Source organism: Mus musculus, chromosome 17 (genome assembly GCF_000001635.26).
Source record: "Mus musculus strain C57BL/6J chromosome 17, GRCm38.p6 C57BL/6J".
Lineage (NCBI taxonomy): Eukaryota > Metazoa > Chordata > Mammalia > Rodentia > Muridae > Mus > Mus musculus.
This window is the reverse complement of record NC_000083.6, coordinates 32389739-32405142: the sequence shown is the minus strand read 5'-3', so window position 1 is coordinate 32405142 and position 15404 is coordinate 32389739. Positions and strand designations below refer to the sequence as shown.

General features: G+C 49.9%; 1 protein-coding gene and 1 long non-coding RNA gene across 10 annotated transcripts; one reads left to right on the top strand and one right to left on the bottom strand.

The window, feature by feature from the left end:
* Positions 1 to 334: 334 nt before the first annotated feature.
* Positions 335 to 2129, bottom strand: A530088E08Rik (RIKEN cDNA A530088E08 gene). Its single transcript, NR_029458.1, has one exon. It is a non-coding gene; the product is annotated as an RIKEN cDNA A530088E08 gene (long non-coding RNA).
* On the top strand, positions 1561 to 14484 carry Rasal3 (RAS protein activator like 3). 9 transcript variants are annotated; one of them, NM_001347343.1, is made up of 19 exons: positions 1561 to 1622; positions 1744 to 2087; positions 2636 to 2707; positions 5714 to 5853; positions 5980 to 6058; positions 6165 to 6226; positions 7052 to 7122; positions 7523 to 7649; positions 7735 to 7833; positions 8259 to 8795; positions 9177 to 9321; positions 9924 to 10068; positions 10869 to 11105; positions 11201 to 11402; positions 11502 to 11620; positions 12355 to 12745; positions 12940 to 13097; positions 13744 to 13807; positions 13908 to 14484. In NM_001347343.1, the coding sequence occupies exons 2-19, from the start codon at positions 1760 to 1762 to the stop codon at positions 14061 to 14063; spliced, it is 3132 nt and encodes a 1043-aa protein (NP_001334272.1). In that variant the 5' UTR covers positions 1561 to 1622; positions 1744 to 1759; the 3' UTR covers positions 14064 to 14484. The 9 variants fall into 9 exon arrangements, 6 of the variants coding, with proteins under 6 accessions (NP_001334272.1, NP_848900.2, XP_030105704.1 ...); NR_153797.1 differs by lacking the exon at positions 2636 to 2707 and having other exon boundaries at positions 9924 to 10031; NM_001374604.1 differs by lacking the exon at positions 2636 to 2707 and having other exon boundaries at positions 1562 to 1622.
* The last annotated feature ends 920 nt before the right edge of the window (positions 14485 to 15404 follow it).

Genomic DNA, 15404 nt, shown 5'->3' with positions numbered 1-15404 from the left:
TGTGTGTGTGTGTGTGTGAGTGAGTGAGAGAGAGAGAGAGAGAGAGAGAGAGAGAGAGAGAGAGAGACGAGCATGCGCGTACGCGTGAATGCATGCTCGCTCACGCAAGTGGGTACAAATGTCCAAGGACGCATGAGCTCCCTTGGAACTGGAGTTCCAGGCAGTTGATAACTGTCACAGATTTAAGGAACTGAACAGTTTCTGGTCCTCTATAAGGACAGCCACACACTTCACTACGGAGCTGTCTCTCCAGCCCCAAGTCTGTGGCTTGTCATGTTGTCACATGCTTGGTTCTCAACTTCTCACTACTTTACTTTTCTTTCTTTCTTTCTTTCTTTCTTTCTTTCTTTCTTTTTTTTCTTCCTTCCTTCCTTTCTCTTTCTTTCTTTCTCTCTTTCTTTCTTACTTTCTTTCCTTCTTTCTTTCTTCTTTAGTTTTTTTATTCTTTGATACAGGGTCTTGCAGGAGAGCCCTGGCTCCCCCTTGAACTCACAAGCTTCCTGCCTCAGATTCCTAAGTACTAGATTTTTATGTGTGTGTGTAGTTATCACTCTGAGTAAAGGTTAGGACTCTATACTAGATGACTGAACTCACACAGGGTATACTCTTCAGCTTTTGCTTTTGTTCCGCACTGTGATTCGTCTGACATCATTAGTTAAAGAATTTATTCATTTTCCTTGCTATACGATACTCTTCGGTGTGGAAATGTCACTGAGTATTTGTCCAGCTGTCAGTGGACACCTGGGGTCTATGGAGTCCTTAGGTGCAGTGTTGGTGGCCATGTCTATTGGATGTCTGCCTAGCAGGGGAAATACTGGATCTGAGGAGAGCCACATAACCATGCTAGAACAAGGACTGGAGGTGTGGCACAATGAGGGCTACAACTGTCACGAACATGCAATCTTTAGTTCTAACTTAACACTGGTTTGGGGAACGTCTAGCCAAGAGTCCAAGGCCAGCCTGGGCTACAACACATGCCGTGAGCTCAAGGCCCGGTCTGTATAATAAAAAATGAAAAGACGGCTAGGCATGTGGCTAAGTAATAGAGCATAGGCCTTGCACCCAGGCCCTAGGTTCCACTCCCAAGGTGGAGGGGCTGGTGAATGGCTCAGCGGGTAATGTCACTTGCCATGTACGATCCGGAGTTCCAGCCTCCAATCTCACACAAAGGTGGGAGAGAACTGACTCTACCTCCACATGGCTGTCCTTTGATCACCATATGAGCACTATAGCATCCACACACACACAAATAATAAATCCATTCCAATAAAATTGTGGCAGCTTCCCTACATAAGTGAGTCTTTCCACACTCCGGCCACCAGGAGACTTTAGGGGGCCTTGCTAGCCAGCATTTATCCAAGATGTTCCCATTTCACAGAAGGCAACTGAAGCTCAAAGAGAAGTATGTACTGCCTCCTAGACCTTCTCGTCAGAAGCCAGAACTGCCAACCTCTCTTCCACCCCGCCACCTCCGCATCCTGCCCCCATCATGCCCTCCCAGCCTGACTGTAAAGGGGGGGGGGCGGGGGAGACAAGACAGGGTCACGTGGAGCTAGGTTCTGAGGAAGGAAGCTAGGCACAGTACAGACGGCTGCTGGTTCTGGACTGGCCAGGAAATCAAGGTAAGGGAGGGTGTACGTGTGGCATCCTCAAGTATGTTCCTGGAGGCGAAGCTGAGAAGAGACCAGGGAAGATGAAGCCAGAATGTGGGCAGACAATGTTCAGAACCTTTTGGTCTCGCAGCAGAGACTCCTCCGCCATGGACCCACCGTTGCAGAGTGAAGAAGATTCCCAAACGCAGCCCTCGCTGCCCTCTCCGCTGACATCCTACCGCTGGCACACTGGAGGCAGTGGGGAAAAGGCTGCTGGAGGGTTCCGCTGGGGCCGCTTTGCAGGCTGGGGAAGGGCCCTGAGCCATCAGGAGCCCATGGTGAACAGCCAGCCAGCCCCCAGATCTCTGTTTCGTCGGGTCCTCTCTGCACCCCCTAAGGAGTCACGGTCCAATCGCCTCCGGTTTTCCAAGACCCTGTGGGGAAGGCACAAGAACGTGGCACCACTGGAACCCAAGCCAAATCCGAAGGCCCCAGGTACGCTCTCCCCCAATCCAGCTGGGGCTAGGCTGGGTGGCCGGAAGCCTGGGTGTTTGTCTGTCAATCTAGCATCAGCCCTCTAGACACAGGAAGTTGTGGGGAGTATGAAAGCCCAGCAGGAAGCGGCTGGGGCCCCTAGCAGCGCTCATCTCTCTTTCCCCCTAAACTGGGGCGAGGAAGACTGGCAGGACCCGTAGGCAGCTGGGGTTCAGCTGAGAAAGGAGCATTGAATGGATGCATGCACCTTAGTACTGTGAGGATGTCTAATTGTTCTTGGCACTGACGGTTGTTGTCTTCGGTATCCAGTAGACCAAGCCGTTGGCTACATGTGGATTTGAGCTGCCATATATACATAGCCTATGTCTTACTTTGTTTCCTTGAATGTGAAATTCCCCTTCTCTGCCTTAAAGACAACATTCATTCATTCATTCATTCATTCATTCAAGCAGATGTTCATTCAGTGTGTGTGTGTGTGTGTGTGTGTGTCCTTTATCACAACACGTGTTGAGGTCAGAGGACAACCTGCATTTATTTATTTATATTAGAAAGGAGCAAGCAAGCCATGGTTCCTGGAGTCAAAGGACAACTTTCAGGAGTCAGTTCTCTCCTTCAATTACGTGAGTCCTGGGGATCAAACTCAGACAGCCTTGGAGGCAAGCACCTTTATTTGCTGAGCCATCTTGCTGGGCCAAGCAGAAGTTTTTTGAGCATCGAATTGGTCCCTGAGTGAAGCACTAAGGAGAGATGTCAGCAAAGCAGATGACACTCCCTGCCCTGTGGAGTTCACGTTGTAGTGGGTGGGGGAGGAACAGTTACAAACCTGCTGCAAAATGAGAACTGGGAGACTAGTGGACACTAGGAAGATTAGAGACCAGGGCCTAGCATATACTAAGAGATCCAATTGTAGGAAAGAGTTAGGGCCTCGGATGTGGCTCGGTGATAGAGCACTTGCTTAACATGGGAGGGGTTGTGGGATTGTGGGTTTTACACCCACCACCAAGAAAAAAAGAAGAGTTGTATGTATCACCTCTAGTGGTAAAATCGGGTTGAAAATACACCTAAAAGGTTGGTTCCGGGCTGGAGAGATGGCTCAGTGGTTAAGAGCTCTGACTGCTCTTCTGAAGGTCATGAGTTCAAATCCCAGCAACCACATGGTGGCTCACAACCATCCATAATGAGATCTGATGCCCTCTTCTGGTGTGTCTGAAGACAGTTACAGTGTACTTACATATAATAAATAAATAAATCTTTAAAAAAAAGAAAGATTGGTTGAGCTGGCGTTTGCTGGAAGCTCATGGTTAGTTCAGCTCTTTTCCTGGAAAGTTTTGAAATGCCTTCCATTCATCAGGGTTAGGACTACTAAAATCCCAGCACTTGGAAGGCAGGAGCAGGAAGATGATCAGTCTTGAGTTCTAGGCCTGCGTAAGCCATGTAACAAGGCTTTATCTCAAAACAACTGAGGCTCTGGCGAGGTGACCGGCAAGTCAAAGCACCTGGTGGAAACCCTGAGCCCACATGGCCAAGGAGAGACTGACACCTAAGTGTTGCCCTTCCCCTTCCTGAACCCACACAAATAAATCAATAAAGTCAAGCTGTTCTCCGGCCTCCACTTGTGCCATGGCAAATGTGTGTGCACAAGCACAAACTAAATAAATGTCATAGAAACAGCTCAGCCTTCATGTTATATTTAGAAAAGTGGTTTCATATTATGGGGATTTTTTTTTCCAAGATAGGCTCTTGCTGCATAGACCTGGCTGTCCTCAGACTCACAGATCTGCCTGTCCCTGTCTCCTGTTTGTGGGGATTAAAGGTGTGCACCACCAGGCCCAATTCTTTCTTTCTTTCTTTCTTTCTTTCTTTCTTTCTTTCTTTCTTTCTTTCTTTCTTTTTTTCTTCCTTCCTTCCTTCCTTCTTTCCTTCCTTCCTTCTTCCTTTCTTTTTTTCCAGTTTAGGGACTCACACACAAAAGGCAAGTGCTCTACTACTGGGCTAAGCGCCCAGCCCTGCAGCAGTATTCTGAGGCCCTGTAAAGTGCCAGAGCTGGCCCACTACACAGGCTCCAGACAGTGCTTTCTACCAAACAAGCATGTTCCTTCCTAGCTCAGCATCTCCCACTACTCCCACAGCGGGGATTGGGGTAGTCCACTGGTGGAGGGTATGCTTAGTACAAGCCGAGCCCGGGGCTCAGTCCCCAGCACCATAGATCCTAACTGACTGCAGACACTTCCGTCCAGCCTTTACTGCCCTTCCCTTGATTTGTTCATCTGCCAGCCTTTGTTCAGAGACACCATATACTTTCCCTTCCATCTTGGCTGGGTGAAATTCAAACTTCAGTTCAGAACCTAGTGCAAATGTCAGGGGGAGGAGTAGAGTCCCCCCTGAGCCACTCTCCACCAACACCACCTCCCCAAGAAGGAAAACTCCATGGACTTACAACTTTGTCTATACCATTCTCAAATTCTCAAATAAATCCTTTCCACCTTAAGGAAATTATTTTAGAGAGAGACAGACAGAGGGAGAGAGAGACAGAGAGAGAGACAGAGACAGAGAGAGACAGAGACAGAGAGAGACAGAGACAGAGAGAGACAGAGAGAGAGACAGAGAGAGACAGAGAGAGACAGAGAGAGACAGAGACAGAGAGAGAGAACACAGCATGGAGACGTCAGAGGATAGCACTGTAGAATATGTTCTCTTCTTCCACCCTTATGTGGGCTCCAGGAGTTGAATTCACACCAGGCTTGCATGCCTGGTACCTTTACCTATTGAACCTTGCTGGTCCCACACTAGTTATCTATGTAAGAGACCAAGGCTTGTTCGTATCCCTTCATTCTATCTATCTATCATCTATCTATCTATCTATCTATCTATCTATCTATCTATCTATCTATCTACCTAACTACCTATCTCTCCCTTTCTTTCTCCTTCCTTCCCTCCTCTCCCTCCCTTTTCCTCCTCTTCCTCCTCCTCCCCCTCTTCCTCCTCTCCATCCCTTCTTGTTTTTGGAATAATGTCTCAAATTAGTAGCCCAAACTGGCCTGAAACTCATCCTCCTTCAGTTCAGTGTGTCAGGTACTGGCATTACAGGTGTGTGCTACTAGGCCTACCTTTGCCCAGTATCTTGGTTAAGAGAAGAATGCTTGTGTTAGAAGCCTGGCTTAATCACACACTCACAAGTTGTGTGATTCTGAATAGGCCACTCTACTTTTTTGGGCCTCAGTTCTAATGCCCTTTTTGTTTGTTTGTTTGTTTGTTTGTTTGTTTTGTTTTGTTTCTCTGTGTAGCCCTGGTTGTCCTGGAACTCACTTTGTAGACCAGGCTGGCCTCAAACTCAGAAATTCACCTGCCTCTGCCTCCCAAGTGCTGGGATTAATCTAATGCCCTTTAAATGGCTTTTGAAGATTAAGTGAGAAAAGGCATGAAGAGCAATAACCGTAGTACTGGACAGAGAGCTGACAGGCAGTGTCCACTTCTAGGGTTGTTGAGAACAAACCCCAGAGAGGGTAGATATCTACCCAAGGGCACGCAGACTGACATGGTTGCTGACGTGTGCACCTTCATGTATGAAGAAGGGGGTTAGAGGGAGAAGAGGAGACTCTGAAATCAGCATCTCCTCTTCTTCCCAGAGCCAGAGCTGGAGTTGGTAGCAGACCCAGATCTACCCGTTGCACAGATCCCTGAGCCTCCCACCCCGGACATGCCTGTTTGGAACATTGATGGCTTTACCCTTCTCGAAGGAAAGCTGGTGATGCTCGGTGAGGAGGAGGTAAGCAAGGCCAGGGAAGGACAGGGAGGGACAGGACAGAGGCGGTGGTAGAGGGTAAACACCAGAAATGTGTGTGCCCCCTTATGTGCCCCCCCTTTCTGACTGCCCACCTGTATGGGGGGACAGGGTCCTCGCCAAATCCGAGTGGGAAGCGCCAGTTCAGAGAACAGCATGCAGGCAGCTTTGGGGAACCTCAAGGATGCAGGTAAATTTGGGGGTATGGGGAGGCTGGAGGATTGGGGAGCCTTTCAAAGTGATTCATCACTTACCATGCTTTCTACCCTTAACCTCCTACCTCTGACCACCCACAGTTCGGACCCCTGGAAAAACTGAGCCGGAAGCTGCTGGTTCCAACCAGGTCCACAATGTTCGGGTATGGCAGCTAGTGTGATAGGGTGGGGGAGCAGCAGGGGTGAACAAGATCTCCTAGACCTTGGCCTCAGACATGCTCTACCATCTAACTATATCACACACACACACACAGAGAGAGAGAGAGAGAGAGAGAGAGAGAGAGAGAGAGAGAGAGAGAGAGAGAGAGTTAGGGGCAGGTGTGAGAGTGCACACCTATAATCACTGTCACAGAGACAAGAGGATTGCTTAGGCTCCATAATGAGGTTCAAGCAAGCCAGGGTAGATATTGAGACTGCTTGAAAAATAAACACACACACACACACGATGACTATTTCAGATTTTCTGATCCTTGATCTCTGCTTCTTTTTTATTACTTCTTTGGATATTGATCAAAAGCCTACGCATGATTTCTCTGACGCTCTGGGCTTTTCAACAGTCCCTGTCCACTTCTACCATGTAGAGCTTGCTAACCTCTATTGCTGAACATGCTGGCTTTCTTGGACACTAACTCAAAAGGCACAACTAAGGAAGGGAGGAGGGGAGGGAAGAAGCAGGGAAGCAAAGAGGGGAGTGAGAGAAAGAAGTGCAAGCTGTTGGGCAGGGGAAGATAACACCATTGAACTTAAAGAGCATTTGCCCCTTGTGAGGCTTTAAGTACAACCCCCAGTATTGCACAACATGAATATAAATGTCATATGCTGGTTACAGATGTTAATGAATCTGGTAACAGATGTTAGTGAGCTTGGTCCACCAAGACCAGCAGATCCTCAAGGATACTCTGGGTGGGACAAAGCCAAGGAAAGAGCACAGGGTTCTCTCTGGCTCACATACCTCCCTGTCCCCTTAGAAGTTACTCAAGAGGCTGAAGGAGAAGAAAAGAGCCAAGTCAGAACTGGGAGCCTACACCCCTCGAGATGGGTAAGAGTCTCTGGAAAGCTGGAGGGCTGTGGTTCAACATTGTGCCATCTGGCAGCACTCTGGGTTCCTTATCTTCACCTTTGCCAGCTGCCTGTGTGTTCTCTCTATTCTGCTTTATGCTAGGTGAACTTGGGGCCACAAAGACCCCAGCTATTTTCTCATCTCTTGGTTGAACTTTGGGAGTCATCTCTAATGAAATAAAAGCTAACCAAATACCCTAGATCTAGAAACTCCAAAGAATGCATGGAAATTCAGCCATAAGGGATGGAGGTGGGGGAAGGAAATAGCGGATCAATCACTAGGATGCTGAAAGGAGACAGCAGCTAGGGTAACTAAAGATTAGAAAGCTAAGGCCTAAGTGAGTGAGGAATAACGCCTTGTTCCCCTTCACTGGCCCCAGACCTCCCAGTGCCCTCGGTTCCAGAGAATCGCTGGCCACACTCTCTGAGCTGGACCTAGGTGCTGAGAGGGACGTGAGAGTCTGGCCACTGCATCCTAGCCTCTTGGGGGAGCCCTACTGCTTCCAGGTAAATAAGGAACCCACCTTAGCCTCTGCTAAACCCTTGGCACCATCTCAGCCTCTATTTAACCACTGAATCCCGCCTCAAATAGGTAACCTGGGCAGGTGGGAGCCTCTGTTTCTCATGTCGCTCGAGCGCTGAGAGAGACCGTTGGATTGAGGACCTTCGTCGGCAGTTCCAGCCGAGCCAGGTCATTGAGGGGGACAGACACAGAAAGCCCTTTCACCAGCCAGGCCCTGACCCTTCCACGCCATCCAAACAGTTTGTCCCCAAAACCTCCCGTGCAACAAACACACCAGCCCTATGAATGTCAAACCTGCCCTTGCATCGTTTTCCACCTATTTGCTCCCTAAGTCCTGTTTACCAAGTACTCAGTCCAGGGCTACTCCTCTGTATCCTAAACTCTAATGCGTGAGACTTCTCCAAAGCTAGCTGTGTTCTGCTTAGCGGCTCCTAGATATTTGTGACCCCAGCTTCTTCCCCAGGGGGTCGTGCAATTTCCCCATGAGCAAGGCTCCCAGATCGTGGTGTGCATCAAGGGGTCACAGTGCGCATCTTGGGTCTTAGAGCGTGGACATCTCCGACAGACCCCTCCTACCTCACTCTTGTATGTAGGACAACGTGGAGCGGCAAGAGATGTGGCTGACGGTGTGGGTGCACGAGGCCAAAGGGCTACCCCGAGCAACTGTACCCGGAGTGCGTGCGGAGCTGTGGTTGGATGGCGCGCTATTGGCGCGCACTGCCCCCCGTGCCGGCCCAGGCCAACTCTTCTGGGCTGAACGCTTCCACTTCGAGGCGTTGCCACCTGCCCGTCGCCTGTCGCTGCGGTTGCGCAGCGCAGGCCCGGCAGGGGCAACCGTGGGCAGGGTGGTGCTGGAGCTGGACGAGGTGAGCATCCCCCGCGCGCCTGCCGCGGGCCTAGAGCGCTGGTTCCCGGTGCTTGGGGCGCCGGCAGGTGCGGTGCTACGAGCGCGGATCAGGGTGCGTTGTCTGCGCGTGCTGCCGTCGGAGCGCTATAAGGAGCTGGCCGAGTTCCTCACCTTCCACTACGCGCGCCTGTGCGGGGCGCTGGAGCCGGCGCTGTCTGCTCAGGCCAAAGAGGAGCTGGCAGCAGCCATGGTGCGCGTGCTACGAGCCACTGGCCGAGCGCAGGTGAGAAGCCCTAACTACACAGACAAGTGGACAGATAGCGCTTTCTAAGTTGTGCTGGAGAGGAAGGGCCTGAACAGTGTCCAGCCAGGCGGGACACCGTGAGAGACGGGACCAATGAGGAACGACGAGCGCAGTACGTCTGGAATTTCAGCTACTAGGGACCTGGCCTTAACTTGTCTGTGAGAGGCAGACCCTGAACTTCAAATGGAATGGGTTCACACTGAACTTCAGTGAGACCGGGGGGGCTGGAGGCAGCTTTTCTAACTGTGAGAGGCAGAAAATGTAGCTTCAGCTAAAAGCTGAGGGCTGTGCCTAGGTATGAAATATGAGCCAATGAACAAGATTCCCAAGATCATTCAATGTAATCTCTGCCCTCCTCAGGCATTGGTGACAGACCTAGGAACCGCAGAGCTGGCACGCTGTGGAGGCCGTGAAGCACTGCTATTCCGAGAAAATACCTTAGCCACAAAGGCCATTGATGAATACATGAAACTGGTGGCACAGGAGTACCTCCAGGACACCCTGGGTAAACAAAGAGAGGGATTGGGCCAGGAAGCCCCCAGTGAAACTGCCTTCTGGGGGTGAATGGCGCTTTGGGGTACCAGAATCTGGAGTGGGAATGGGGTTGCTATTTCCTCAAGATGTTTGGTGTTTCCAGAGTAAGTTGGAGATAGGCTTTATCTTAGGGGTTTTATTGCTGCAAATGAAACACCATTACCAAAAAGCAAGTTGGAGAGAAAAGGGCTTAGCTTTCACTTCCACGCTGCTGCTCATTATTGAAGGACGTCAGGAATTCAAACAGAGGAGAATCCTGAAGGCAAAAGCTGATGCAGACATGGAAAGGTACTGCTTACATGGCTTGCTCAGTCTGCCTTCTTATAGAACCCAGGACCACCAGCCTGGGAAAACACCACCCACAATGGAATGGGACCACCCCCACTGATAACTAATTGAGAAAATGCCTTAACAGCTGGATCTCATGTAGGCATTTCCTCAACCAAGACTCCTTCCTCACTGATGACTCTAGCGTGTGTCAAGTTGACACACATAACCAGCCAGTACACAGTTGGAGGTTCATGGAGTACATGTTTGGGTTCATGACCTGAGACTGTCTGTGCTGGACTGCAGGGCAGGTTGTGCGGTGTCTCTGTGCCTCCACTGAGGACTGTGAAGTGGACCCCAGCAAGTGCCCAACACCAGAGCTGCCAAAACACCAAGCTAGACTGCGAGACAGCTGTGAGGAGGTTTTTGAAAACATCATCCATTCTTACAAGTGAGAATCAGGGACCCAGCACTGAGCACACCCTGCCTCGCTGCCACGGTACTACCTTAACCAGCCAAACAGAATGCAGGGCACTCAAACTTGATTGAATATTTCAAATATGCTTACCTCCGAGTCAAATTTAACTGCCCGGGTCTCGTCTGCTACCTCCACTCTTGCCATGTCACCTAACCCCAAGTAACCTAGGACCAACTTCCTTTGCCGCCTTCCACCACAAATGATTCCATACCGCCTAACCTTGGTCAATATACGATTTTAATTTCAGATTATGCAGTGTCCTAACCCTATGACCTGTGACCTTAAGAGATCCCAAATCTCAGGGAAATGATTATTGGAAACATGAGCATGTCCCTTGGCTTCTAGCCCTAGGATAACTTGCATGCCTAATCCTGTGACATATGATCCTAAGTGACACTGTAACCCTGTAACGTTATATTATACTCAGAATCTCACTTTCACATACAATTAGTATACCCCAAGTTTATGATCTCTGTTCCCATGTGATCTGGCCAAATCTAAAAGTTCAGGACCTAAATGTTGCCACAATTATGCTATAAGTTCTTAGCCTCTGGAACCCAAGCCCCAAGCATTACTATCCCAGATATCCCCAATCCTGCAACCCAAACAACAGGTTCAGTGAAGTGAAAGAACACATAGGCTTCATGAGCCATAGGTCACTGATAAGCCATGTAATGTTTCCTATGCACCTAGCCTGTAGACTTACGGCCTTGGTCGTACTTACTCTTTCTGTCCCTGTCCCCTTCCTCTAACTATTGCTTCTTCTGCCCCAGCTGTTTCCCAGCAGAGCTGGGCTCCGTGTTCTCAAGTTGGCGTGAAGCATGCAAAGCACGAGGCTCTGAGGCCCTGGGCCCCCGGCTGGTGTGTGCTTCCCTCTTCCTGAGGCTTTTATGCCCTGCCATCTTGGCACCTAGCCTCTTTGGCCTGGCACCAGAGCACCCAGCCCCAGGCCCAGCCAGAACTCTTACACTCATCGCCAAGGTCATCCAGAACCTCGCCAACTGTGCCCCGTAGGTGTTGGGAGAATGTGGGGCAACGATGGGGTAAAGGAGTAGGGGGATTGGCAGGTGTCTGTCCTGACTTAACCAGTTTGGCTCTAACTCAGGTTTGGTGAGAAGGAAGCCTACATGGCGTTTATGAATAGCTTCCTGGAAGATCATGGACCAGCCATGCAACACTTCCTGGACCAGGTAGCTACGGTGGATGCAGATACCACACCCAGTGGCTACCAGGGAAGTGGAGACCTGGCCCTTCAGTTAGCAGTTCTTCATGTCCAGCTCTGCACAATCTTTGCCGAACTTGACCAGGTGTGACCTGAACCCAGAACCCTGAGTGCAAGGTAGAAAGGATGGGAGGCACTGGAACCACATAGCTCACCGGACAATCTTCCTTACATCCCTTGACAGAAAACCCAAGATAGCTTGGAACCACTACCCACCATCCTTCGAGCCATTGAGGAAGGCCGGCCTGTCCCAGTGTCTGTACCAATGCGTCTTCCCCGGATCTCCACTCAGGTCCAATCCAGGTACCCTCAAATCCAGCCTGTGTTCTCATGGGTGGCAGAAGAAGTAAATATGTTAAGATAAATAATGGCAGGGGCAGGATCATGTTGAGGTCAGAGGCTGGGAATGGCATTACATAAGGAGGCAGGCAGAGGAGGGGCCCACTGTGTGGTCACATAGCCAGAGTTCAAGATTGGGATGGAGTCATGTCAGAGGTCAGGGAAGAGTTACCTCCAGGGTCAGAGAAAGTAGCCTTGTGGTAAAAGATGAAAGCCATGTGTCAGAGTCTGTGGATGGGGTCAAATCAGGGGTCAGGTGGAGACAAGATGTTAGGAAGGTCAGAGGAGCAGAGGTCAAGCTTAGGGCAATAGGACTGACTAGTCATGGGACCACAGGTTAGAAACCATTTCCTATCAGAAGTCAAGAACAACAGCATCAGCTCAAGTCCAGAGGTTGGAGAGAAGATAAGGTCGATTAGGGAAAAAGTGGTTACCCTTGTGAGCAGAGGCCGATGCCCTGGGCTCAGATGGAAATCAAATTATTGAAAGGATCGGACCAAGGTCAGAAGTCAGAGCCAAAGCTAGAGAGGGGAAAAAGATTAGATTGGGATAGAAGTCAAGGACAGGGTCTCATCAAAGTCATAGGTCAATTCTTGTCCTAAGAGGATTCTAAAGGTGGGGTTGTTTCTGGCTCTAGGCTGGGGTGGGGTCGTCTCCAGAGCCAACTGAAGGTCTGAACTTTCACATCCCACCTCCAGCTTCTTTTCAGGGGAGAAACCCGGCTTCCTGGCACCCCGAGACCTCCCCAAGCACACTCCCCTCATTTCCAAGAGTCAATCTCTGCGCAGCTTTCAAGGGGCAGGAAGCTGGGCCAGTCGGCGGCCAGATGAGGAGCGGCCCCAGAGGCGGCCGCGGCCAGTGCTGCGCACACAGAGCGTCCCTGCCAGACGTCCTACCCACCGTCGCCCTTCTGCAGGTTCCAAGCCGCGGCCCAAAGGCTCCCTACGCATGGGCCCCGCGCCTTGCGGACGGGCCTGGACTAGGGCTTCTGCCTCGCTACCTCGGAAGCCATCGGTACCATGGCAGCGCCAAATGGACCAGCCGGGGGACCGATACCAAACTACGGGAACGCACCGACCAGTGGGCAAGGTGACATCCGGTCCAGATCCTCGCCAGGGTTTGGGACAGGCTGAGGATAAGGAGCCAGACTAAGAAAGGATCTTAGGCTCATCTAACTCTGAGACATTTTCCCCGACCTACAAGTTCCCCAACAGGGTAGAAATGTGATAAAATGAGGAAGGGACCTGAAGAAATGTCAGATTACAGCTACTGTCTTCCCACAGCTAGCAGAGATACAATGTGAGGTGGCTATATTCCGCGAGGCACAGAAAGCTCTGTCCCTTCTGGTGGAGTCGTTGAGTACCCAAGTCCAAGCCTTGAAGGAGCAGCAGGAGCACTTCCGCTGTCAGCTGCAGGATCTGTACTCCAGACTGGGAGCTGGGTGAGCCCTGCCCTTCACAGTAGCTCTTATCCCAGGTTCTTGGTCAGGATGGCCCAAATCTCTTCCAGAAAGTCCCTCCCCGCCTAAACCATCCCGCCTCTAGGTCTTAACAGTTCTATAACCTAGATGTGTCACCCTCAAGTTACCAGTTCAAGCCCTGGCAGCCTCTCCCTGCAGGGCCTATCTCACACCTGTCTTTGACTAGTCCTTTTATTTACTCACACCCCCTCAACCAGCCCCTTATAACCCGATTAGGCCATCTGGGCCCTTCCTGCCCATTGGTCAGTCTCAGCCTTCAAATTGATTAAGCATTCCATCACCCCACCCCACCCCAGTGTGTTCCTTCTGTGAAACTAGATTTAACTTTGTAGTCCAGGCTAACCACGCACTCTCTCTCCATCCTCTTGGGCTTTAGCCTCAACCCCCCACCTTGAGTTACAGGGTTGCACCACTACACTTGGCTAGTCTTTGCATCTTAGCTATGCCAAGCTCTAATCAAACCTTGCTTCAGATATACTTATGCCCTGCTCTCTAAACCCCAACTTCACTCCAAGCCCTGCCCACTGAATTCTTGGCAGTGCACTCAGGATGAAAGGGACTTTCTCTGTTTCTGACTTGCCCACTCTCTTGCCCCTGACCCCCACAGTATCTCAAAGTTGGATTCTAAGGGTGGTCTCCCAAGCAACGGAAGCCACAGGCTGAAAAGTCTGGTAAGACTCTTGCCTGAGACTGGAGGGGAGTAGGGAGTGTGCTTGGTATATACCCCCAACCTTCACCCCAACCTCAAACCCACTTCCACTGCCTTCCCAGGAACAGCGCCTGACTGAGATGGAATGTTCTCAGGACCAGCTGAGGGATAGCCTCCAAAGCCTGCAACTTCTTTCAAAAACACCAGGATCTCGGAGCCAGCCCCTGCCTCTCAAAGCACCATGTGTCAATGGAGCTGATCTGTCAATGGGCACTTGAGCATTTCACCCCACTCCATATATGGTCTGGAAGCCAAGAGAGCCACTACAGAGGATTTTCTGACTGCCTCAGCCCTTCATGGCCTTCAGTGGGGGACAGAGTGGGAGGTGTCAATCACTCTGGTAACTGTGAGGTTGCCCAGTAAATCCATTTCAGAAAATCACCGGTTTCTCTGCCCCTACAAATGATTAATACAAGAGAATGCCCAGTTCTCCATTCAGGTCTCCCAAATTCATACCTAATTTGAAGTCTCCTGAAGTTGGAAATAATGAGCAGATCCTCACAATTGGTGTGATCTAAGGTTGTCACTTTAAGAGACTCCATTCTCTCCTCTGTAAAGTGTATCTAAAAATTCTCCACATAGTGGAAAACTCTTAGTTAAAGGTATTCAATAAAGGGTATTGATCATTTTTGGGGGGAACCACCTGCTTTTCCATGAAGCACAGACCTCCCACCCACCTATCCAACCTCATCCCCTACCAATATTTCAAGCTCCAAGTAACAGAATCTTTCTAGATGCCATATCACAATCCAGGCACGTTATGGCAGGGAGGGCAATGAGTCTGGGAGACAGATGGAGGGTATGTGAGAATACAGTTGAGTTTTATGGCTGGTTGAGTAAGGTGGATGAGACAATAGGCAGGTGACTAGGTTAGCTACTTCACTGATCATTTGACCTGGTTTAAGGCAGATCTCTAATCAAAATGGATATATTTACTTAGAGAAGGCTAATAGGAAATTAATACTTGAACTAAATGAGTAATCAAATACACACACACACACACACCTCACATTTATTGAGGTCTTTTGGGACTCCCAAATGAGCCGTGGGAAGATAATAAAGTAGACAGACATGAACTCCTGTCACCATTTGGTGATGACAAATATGCAACTAATGGATGACTGTATGGATGGATGGATGTTGGTAGGACTGTTGAATCCCTTGACTGTGGATAGAGAAGCAATGGACTAGTACATGGGATATGAGTGGGTAGATTAAGTGGATTTTTGGATAGATGAGTGTTTAGAGAGGTGATTTGTTTATTGTGTTGTTGAGAGGTTGACAGATTGAGTATGTAGATATATGGGTGGACAAATGGGTAATGGATGGGAGAAAGCAACCAGTTTGTGATGTGTGTATATGGGCTAGTCTGGAGGCCATGATCCCAAAACCTAGGCGGAGGAGAGCTTAACATTCGGTACAGACGTAAAGTAATGGAGATGTTTACGTCCAATACAAACAACGAGGAAAGACGACTGACCTTATGACTGGCAGAGATTGAAAGCTAAGAACTGATGCTGGGTGGAGTCCTCAATGAGCTATGAATGATCCGAGAGAAA

Bases quoted from the DNA above. Each gene is read 5' to 3' on its own strand.
- Rasal3 (XM_006524412.4), top strand. From the start codon at position 1,694: ATGAAGCCAGAATGTGGGCAGACAATGTTCAGAACCTTTTGGTCTCGC. The intron at 7,650-7,734 runs GTAAATAAGGAA...CGCCTCAAATAG, and splicing joins GGGAGCCCTACTGCTTCCAG to GTAACCTGGGCAGGTGGGAG. The intron at 12,746-12,939 runs GTGACATCCGGT...GTCTTCCCACAG, and splicing joins CGCACCGACCAGTGGGCAAG to CTAGCAGAGATACAATGTGA.